The sequence below is a fragment of the Meriones unguiculatus genome (assembly GCF_030254825.1).
Source record: "Meriones unguiculatus strain TT.TT164.6M chromosome 13 unlocalized genomic scaffold, Bangor_MerUng_6.1 Chr13_unordered_Scaffold_34, whole genome shotgun sequence".
NCBI classification, from domain to species: Eukaryota; Metazoa; Chordata; class Mammalia; order Rodentia; family Muridae; genus Meriones; species Meriones unguiculatus.
Genome location: NW_026843646.1, coordinates 3,606,090 through 3,616,117, shown reverse-complemented (window position 1 = coordinate 3,616,117; position 10,028 = coordinate 3,606,090). Strand labels below are relative to the sequence as shown.

General features: G+C 36.7%; 1 protein-coding gene across 1 annotated transcript; it reads right to left on the bottom strand.

Moving 5' to 3' along the window:
- Positions 1–3,155: 3,155 nt before the first annotated feature.
- On the bottom strand, positions 3,156–7,744 carry LOC132650929 (vomeronasal type-2 receptor 116-like; the record flags this gene model as incomplete). Its single annotated transcript, XM_060376251.1, has 2 exons — positions 3,156–4,027; positions 7,627–7,744. Coding segments are annotated over 2 exons (990 nt in total), but the record flags the coding sequence as incomplete, so codon positions are not given.
- Positions 7,745–10,028: the final 2,284 nt, after the last annotated feature.

Sequence of the window (10,028 nt, the reverse complement as noted above, 5' to 3'; positions counted from 1 at the left end):
AAAAGCTAGCTTGTGGGTCAGGGTGCATTCTTATGTGTGTTGGTCCTGAAGTGTTTACAAGGCATTGTTACCCTCCTGTCCTTCATCCCCTCTGGCACTTACACTCTAGACACAAGAGTACCTTGAGCCCTTAGGGGTGAGAGTTTGCTGGAGACATCTCATTTAGGGTGGGATGGTTCAAGGCCTTTCTCTCTCTCTGCAGGTCGACTGGACATGGGCCTCTTTATTTGTTCCCATCTGCTGCAGGAGGAAGTTCCCAATGATGTCCAAAGAAGGCACAGATCTGTGACTATGGCTGTTCTCCTTTAGAGTAACTGTAGCATTTAGATTTCTCTTATATTCCTGGCATGTGTAGACTCAGGCTCCTGGGTACCCAAGCAGTATTGGATCGAGGTTCCTTCTCATGGCGTGGGCCTCCTGAAACCCAACCAGATATTAGTTGGTCACTTCCATGATGTTTGTACAACAAGTGCACCAGTAAATCTTGTAGGCATGTCACCATTAGAGAGCAAAGGCTGCATGGCTGGGTTGGTGTGGACCTTTCTCTTCCGGTGGCACTCAGTGAATGTTCCAGTATCATGAACAGTAGTCCAAAGGAGGTGAAGGTTCTAGGTAGGTGCCAGCTGGGATTCTCTGTGTCCAATGAACGGAGGTGTTGTTCTCAGCAATAGAATCTTACCATCACGTTTGGGAGAGCAGAAGAGGGTTGACTCAAGTTAGGTGGTTCCCAGGCCCTGTTTTGATCTAGCATAGAATCCTCCTGAGTTCCAACCCCACAGGACTCGAGGAGGAGGCCGGCTCTGGAGACACTCCTTGCTCTGTTCTTATTAAATTGAAATAAATACATAGTATTAAATTAATTACAGCATCTATGTAAAGCTCGTTATTAAGTGACACATGCTTGCCACGAGAGGGCACCACATCCCTTGACAGATGACGCTGTGATCCGTGGGGATAGAACCAGGCACCTAGGGAAGAGAGAGGGATTCTATGCTTCAGAGAGCCCCCTGGCTTTTGGGATGACAGGCATGAGACACTGAGTCCGGTGATTTGTTTCTTTATTTTTTTAGATTCATTCATTCATTCTCCAGCATTATGCCTGTGCACTATAAGAAGGCACCAGATCTCATTATAGATGGTTGTGAGCCACCATGTGGTTGCTGGGAATTGAACTCAGGACCTTTGGAAGAGCAGTCAGCTCTGTTAACCTTTGAACCATCTTTCCAGCCTCCAGCTTTTTTTTTAAATCTTTAAAACAGATTTATTATCTGTGTGAGTGCCTTTTTGCCTTCCAGAGACCAGCTCTGTTTTGACTGGGAGAGTCAAAATGACTAAAAAAGGGGGGCAGAGACCCCAGAATCCCTTCTCCAGGGACCAGGGACCAGCCGGACTATGTCAGATCAGGAGAAATCAAAGGGCACATTTTTCCTTCGCACAAATGAGACTTCCAGCATCCGGGCCTGTTTACTTCCGGAAGCAGATAGGCAGGGCGATGGCATCAGGAATCCCGAATCCCTGAAAGCTTTGGATCCTGAAGACAGCCAGTGGTGAAGGATGGGGACATTTACATGACACCGGGAACCAGGGGAAACTCTGTGTGCAATGTGGCAACTGGAAAGGGCTTTTCAGGATATTTCTGGGTCCCCTGTATGTTTTCAGGGTTGATTGTTTGGTGTTGAATAACTAACTGATTTTATGCTCTTTCCTGGAAAGATTTTTTTTCTCACACTCTCAGCTTTTATTAGTTCCCTACATATATATTTTTTTTACATAGGATTAAAGACAACGGTTTCTTCCTGGACCACTTTTGCATGCCTATTGGCGTTTTCCATTTTTCACTTCATGTTTGTGCAGGTACATTGGTAAGCCTTTTTTTCTTTTTCTTTTTTTTTAATATTGGTTCATCTTATGGGTGTAGCTTCTGGTATTATTAGGAGACACACTACCAGAACATACTCTGATCCTCTGCCTTATATAATTTTTCATCATCTGTTCTGCATAATCTCTGAGCCTTAGATCTGGGAATTGTTTTGTAGATTTATCAGGTGTGAGTGTTCTCCAGAATTCTGCCTTGTGATTGGTTGTGTTTTTCAATCATGATTGCTGTTGCAAAGAAAAGCTTCTTCTGACAGTGGTGAACTATACTTATCTGTGTTCATTATTAAAAATATTTAGGTTGTAACATGTAACATATTCATGCATGGACTTACATGTATTATAGGGATTTTATGTAAATAAATTCCCAGTATGATTGCTTAAAAACCTTTCACAAATATTTACTGTTATTTGTTATGCTTCCTTCTTTCATATTTATCCACCTTGATAATTAGGGGACCTTCCCCACATTATCCCAATCAGATCAATTGTACCTGCCATTTTATTGCTTGCCCAACATTTTTTCTTGTTTCTACATGGTGATACTCACATCTGAAACACGGGATCTAGATGCCCCAGTATAGAGAATGAGAGATATTTGTCTTCTGGATATGGGTTACCTAAATTATAATTTTTCTACTTACAACTAATTATGTGTATGATATTTATCATGTTAAACATATTTATAATTTTCCATTTCCTACCTATTGTGAACACAATAGCAATGAAGGTGACTGAGCAAGTATTTCTAGAGTGGGGTGCTGAATCTAGGAAAGGAGAGCAGGGCCAGGTAGTAGATTTATTTTTTTTTCTTTTAGAAAATTCTCTACTCTGATTTTTGGAATGGCTAAACTGTTTAAAAGACCCTCCCCCTTTCCAGAGATCTATTTTCATGCCTGTTCTATAGAAGAATCTCAAATACCACCAAAAGCCCTGTTATACTCCCAAAAATAAGAAATAAAACAAGTATTTAGTTCATGCACTGTTTATCTAAATTACTATCATGTAATTACATTTTTAATATTGTCCACAAATTAATAAGTAACATGACTATCTTACTAAAATTATTTCAGCAGCAGCTTCTATTCTGAAATAGAATGTCTGTGATTGTGAGACAAAGTGAGGAGCTCTTATTTTTGTTTAAATATACATTTCAGAAAAAGGTTACTTAAAAGTATGTAAATAATTTAATTTTAGTATACTAATGGGTTTATTAGAAAACTAATACATCAAAACGATCAATTTTTATTTGCTATTTTTTTGTTTTTAATACATCTCAAAGAGTTCATATCAGGTCTTAAGAGAATAATGTAGCACTTAGGGAAAAAGATGCATCCCAGAAGTCCTGCACTGGAGGCCAAGATGGAGAAGACTTCCACAGCCACCATGGCTTTGCCCTTGGTGCTCTGGTAGACAGGGATGAAGGTGACCCAGACACTGCAGAACACCAGCATGCTGAATGTCAGGAACTTGGCCTCATTGAATGTGTCAGGCAGGTTCCTCACCAGAAAAGCCACAGTGAAACTGCCTAGGGCCAGGGACCCTAAGTAGGCCAGCACACAGTAGAAAACAGTTACTGAGCCCTTGTTGCATAAAATGATGACTTGAGCATTTTCAGAGTGTGCATCTGTGTCAATATAGGGAGGTGAGGTTCCCAGCCAGACTCCACAGAGAATAAGTTGGATCAGGACACAGATGGGAATGACAGCATTATAGACACCTGAGACAAAGAATCTTCTCATTGTTCTCCCTGGTTTCATGACTCTAAAGGCCAGAATTACAGTTATAGTTTTTGCCAAAACGGTGGAAATAGCCAAGGTAAACACAAGTGCAAATGTTATTTGTTGCAGTATGCAGGAGGTTGTGTTTGGATGGCCAATGAAGAAAAAAGAGCAGAGGAAACAGAGGAGGATGGAGATGAGCAGGATGTAGCTGAGAGTCCGGTTATTGGCCTTAACAATGGGTGATTCTCGGTGTTTAAGAAAGATCCCCAAAACTGCAGTTGTGCTGACAGAGAAGCATAGAGCTGTGCAGGCTAGAGCCATGCCCAGAGGATCTTCAAAGGACAAGAAGGTCAATCTCTTGTGCAGGCAATAGTTTCTCTCAGGGTTTGGGTACTCTTGACTTGAGCAAGGGATACACACCTGCTGATCTGAGGGGAGGAAGTGAATCAACATTTAAGCTTTTACAATTATTTAGTCATTGCACATTTAATTCATGAGAGTGCTTTCCATTGATAAGTGTAGCCTGGCATATTCTGCTTTCTGATACTGCCAAGGAAGGAAATCTTTATAATTCCCATTTTTACTCTTTATCTTCTTTAATTAACAATAAACTTTCTGCTGAAGAATTTATCAATTTCTCTAGGGCAGTGAAATATATATTACTGCATATTCAGATGCAGTAACACTGTCAAGCAATCCTTCAAATGCTTTTTTATATACTGTGAGTTTCTAAGTATGTATACAATACAAAGTACTTTGATCACTTCCATGTATAAAAATATACTTCATTAATTCCACCATTGTGCCATTGTGGGTTCTTCTCAATTTTCTTGTTACTCACAGTTTTAATGGATATTTGTTACCCCACTTCTATATAATTTTTCTAAGGTAACATGGGAATAAGTTATATCTGACCTCCATAGACTATGGAGCAATTCTGATTTGGCAGTAAATATACAACACTTGCATCAACAAAGAGCAGCTATCTGCTCAGATCAACTAGTACCTATCTCAGATGTGGAAGTTGCAAATAAATTTCTATAGTCTTTGACATCCTTTGACTCAGGACAGGACTCAATATTTCATTATTAATTCCAAAATAATCCTGGGAATTGTTCTAATTTTCAGTCTTGTTCTTTCAGTAATATTCTGAAGACTGAAAAATGACCTACATGTCATATAATAGTGCCATAAATCTATAAATATTAAATCAAAAAGGGAGAATGACACAGCCATATTCACTGAAATTGTTGAGAGTCATGAAGCCAGCACAGTTGCTTGACACAATCCCAGATTGTTAGGATCACTGTTATTCTATATCTAACTCTTTTTCCATGTGTTGTATTACAGGGGACTTTCTGCAATATGATTCAATTTCTGTTTGTTTGTTTGTTTGTTTTTCCTACACAAAAGTTATGTTTGAGTCTTTTTTATGAAAAGCCTAAACTTAACTATATCTGTCCACTGTTTGGAAATCTTCTATAGGCCCTGGAGATCATTAAGCACAGACAAACAGATAGAGAGATGAGGCCATCATTTCAGGAGTTTTCTTGGGCTATATGCCCCTAAACAGTATATTGGTGCAGGGTAAACAAAGACAATATGCAAACCCTGAGAAGCCAAGAGATTTGTGTTAAAATTTATATTTCTTTTATTATAGGCTGAGAACTCCCTGTAAATGTTGTTTAAAGATATGAGGCAATGGAGCATACATTCCTGATGAAATAAAATTTAATAAATAAGAATTGACTAAAATAGACTAAATCTAATTTATAGCATAGATGATGATACATTTAGTAAAAGGAGTTGTTTATTATTATTTCCTATTCATAAAAGACAAGTTCATGTATTTTCTGTATCTCTGGACTGCAATCAGACTGCAATCATTCTGCAAACACTGCCAGCCTAAAAGCAGGCTGTAATATAGTAAATGTGTTTTCTTTTAAGGAGACATCCTTTGGATTCCTTAAAGTAAAGTTATTGAGCTAACAATAATATCTGTTCCTTTTGTATTTTTTTAATTGCAACTGAACTTGTAACGCTGGATATGTAATTGAAAAAAATCATACACCCACTCTGAATCACTCGTGTAATCATTAGTCTGTGTTTGTACTGTGAAACTTGTATAGAGAAGTGCCTTGTGAGGACATCCTTTGTTAGAGCATCTGTAAGATATCTTAAGAGAACATCCTTATGGTATCTTGCAGGTACAATATTTAACCCATGAAAGCACTCTTCCTATTTCCTGCAGCAGTAGATTAACCTTCCCCCTTTCCTGCCTTCTCCCTATATAAGTTGGGTAAAAATTTTTAATAAACAGAAGCCTTGATCAGATGAACAGACTTGGCTTTCATTTCTTGCTTCTCTTGTTCCTTTTCCCCCCATTCCTTCCAATCTATCCACCTTAGGAACCCCATTGAAGCCCTGAGGGTCAGGGCAATCAAAGAAATAAAGTAATCAAAGATTTTCTATAATTCAATGAAAATGAAGACACAACATGCCCAAACGTATGGGACACAATGAAAGCAGTGCTTACAAGAAAGTTGATAGCACTCGGTGCTTCTTAAGGAAATTTGAGACATCTCATACAAGCAATCTAAGGTCACACCTGAAAGACCTAGAAACAAAACAACAAAAAAGATATAGACACACTGAAGAGGAGTAGATGGCTGGAAATAATCAATCTCAGTGCTAAAATCAATATACTAAAACCAAAGTGATTAAAAGAGCCAACAAAACCATTTTTTTACTTCTTTGAGAGAATCAACAGCATAGACAAGCCCTGAAACAAAGTAACAAAAGGCAGAAAGACAGTACTGAAATGAACAAAGTTGAAAATGAAAAGGGGACATAAGGACAGACACAAAGGAAATAAAAAAGAATCTTTAAGTGGTACTTCAAAAGCCTATACTTTACAAAAACTTTATATAGAATGCACAATTTTCTTGATAGATTCCACTTGCCAAAGTGAAATCAAGATCAAGTAAATAAATTAAATAGGCCTATCTCCCCTAAGTAAATAAAAAAGATATAGACACACTGAAGAGGAGTAGATGGCTGGAAATAATCAAACTCAGTGCTAAAATCAATATACTAAAACCAAAATGATTCAAAGAGCCAACAAAACCATTTTTTGATTTCTTTGAGAAAATCAACAGCATAGACAAGCCTTATAAAATTGCCTAAGGGTTGGCCTTTTTTAGTTTAATAAATAATAATAGATTCTCATCATTATAATAATGCTTCTTCCTTATGACTTTTTATTTTTTTAATAAAATTTTTCATTTTTAAAATAACACCTTTACCTCACTATACCTCTTTGTTCTTCTTTCCAGACCTTCTCCTGGACCCACCTTATATTTAGTGTCTCTCAAATTCATGGACTCTTTCTCATTAAATGTTGTATTTGTGTCTTTGTCTTTTTATTCATAAATACTAATTGCTCATTCCATGTGATGTTACATGTATATGTTATCACATGGATGACAATAACCTTAAACAGGCAGCCATACTTTCATTTATGAAGACTGGCTTTTTCTGCTATTGTTGGTACTTGAAATGTCAACTTTTAAGTGTTTTAAATGCAGTTCCATTTCTTGTGTATTGAGGAAACAATTACACATCTACTTTTCCCGGAGTTACTTTCAGGCACTGATCATTACATTTGTTTATTACAGAAATATAATTCAATCTTGAACAACTGGATATCTCACATTCAATGGGTAGCCTAAAGCAAGTATCACTGGAAGAGTTGAGATGGCCATTTCATGAACCAAAAGGAAGAATTTTTAAGTAGGTTGATTTTGACACAATAGCAAGAGAACTGCCACTCAAACCTTCACACATCGTGTGGAATCAGCAGTGGTTACTAATGGATTCAGGGATGAGTGAAAGAGACATAGAGAAGAGCACTACATTATGATACCATGGTCACTTCTTAGCTTTCTGATTCTACATTCCCAAGCATGTAAGATATTAACATATAACATATAATATATATCTTTGAGAAAAGATATTATTTTTATACCTGTCTGGTTGGAAATGTGCTGCTCTGGACAAAATACACAAGAAAAACAGCAGATAGGTCTCTCTTCTTGTGGAACTTTCAAGAATCCTGGACCACAGCTCTGTGAACATACAGATTGAGGAGTCTGAGGGAAACACAGAAAAACTGGTAGTAATATTGTACATTAATTTAAAATAATTTAGGCTAAATAACTTAAATTCATATATCTTATGGAAATTCTATGTGTTTATGAGGAAATCAGAGTGTTTAATACAAGAGTGTAGAATGGAAATTTGAAGTTAGCACACTTTCCAATGCTAAATGTTCAACATCCTTTTATGGTGACTAATCTGTGACTCACTTCTTCCTAGCCTTTGTGAAATGTGTACAATGTCCATATATTTTCTCCTGTGAGGCAGCAAGCCAGAACTCATTTTTCATATGAATTATGAAACAGTTGGATTGTCAGACAGAAACCCAGTCCATCTTTCCTCATCTATTTCTACCTTTACATTTCCAATCATGTAGTAATACCCATGCACTCTGATTCAGCTGCAAAAGGAAGTTTACTTTTCTCATGAAAGATGGTTTGGCCATTGGTGAATTATGATCTATTACTGTGACTTTTACCTTTAATTCCCAATGCTAGGAATACTTCTTTCTTTTTAAATATTAGTTACACTGTTACATAGGATTTTCACCAGTTGCACATTAGTTAATCACATTAACTACTAAACTAGCACAACTTTAGTTTGTTATATGTTAAAAATTGTGTAGGACAGGAACAAACATTTCTATCTATTCTTAGACCTCTTTTTTGCCTTTATTTGGATTCATTTTCTATCTCATAAATTTTAATATATTAACAGGAATATCCTTCTGGATAACTGGCTCAGCAGTTAAGAGCTCATACTTTTCTTGCAGAGAAATATAAGTTCAGTTCTTGGCACACATATCTGGCAGCTCATATACATTTGTTACAGAAAAGTGTTCTATCAAAATCCATAGTTTATTTTCTGTTCACGGTAATTCACAAATGTGCAAAATTATTGAGATGCTTGAGTATGAGTTGTATAAATGGAAGGACGCTTGAGCATGATCATGCATGTATAATAAATATGTCAATATGTACATACATTTGTATGCATGTGTATGTACACATAAACCACACACCTACACACCTATATAACCATGAACACTCATTCATTAACTGCAGCATGAATGAACACACATTTGAATTTACTTCATCTAATTGAATCTGCAGGAAGTAGTTAAGTAGTGGTTTATTTCTGAAAATAATCAAATTGGACTGAAGAGATGATTTAGCATTTAACATTCTTGTCACATGAACATGAATACCTGAACTGATCATCCTGAAGGGATTGAAAGAAAAGTTGGGTGTAGAATATATTCCTGTAATAGAAATTTTGTGGTCATGAAGACAGTGAGAAATTCAAGGATATGCTTTCCACTGAATACAGCAAGACCATAAGCATAGGTTTCAGAGAGATAACCGGTTTAAAAATAAAAGGGAGAGCAACAGAGGAAGATAACCAGTGTTGAGTGTGGCCCTAACAAGTACATGTGCTCAGTCACACACAAGCTCACAATCACAATAGAGCTAAGAATATAGAATATAATAATAATTTTAAATTTTCAAAGAGATATCATACAATCAGGGAGGCAAGACACATACCTAAACACAATAAAGGCAATATACAGCAAGCCAATAACCAACATCAAGTTAAATGCACAAAAACTTCAAGCATTCCTGCTAAAATTAGGGACAAGACCAGGCTGCCAATTGCACCATATCTCTTCAATACAGTGCTTCAATTTCTACCTAGAGTGATAAAACAAGAGATCAAAGGGATATAAAACAAGAAGAGAAGAACTGAAAGTATCATTCTTTGAAGATGATAAGTGACCCCCAAGATTCTACCAGTGAACTCCTACTGCTACTAAACAATTTCAGTGAAGTGTCTGGATATAAAATTATTTCAAAAAATTCAATAGACTTTCTGTACACAAGCAACAATAAGGCTGAGAAAGAAAGTAGGTGAACACACACACACACTTCACAAAGAGCCACAAATACTATAAAATATCTTGGGATAACACCAACCAAGCAATTGAAAGACCTGTATGACAAGAACTTCAAGTCTTTGAAATAATAAACTGAAGATTTTGGAAGATGGAAAGAACTCCCATGATCATAGATTGTTAGGATTAACATACTAAAAATGGTCATCCTGCCAAAAGCCATCCTCAGATTAAATGCAATTCCCATTAAATTCCAACACAGTTCTTTACAGACCTGGAAAGTTCAACCATTAACTTCATATGGAAAAATAAAAGACCCAGGATAGCCAAAAACATTCTGTATAATAAAAACTTCTGGCAGTATCAACATTCCTGATTCA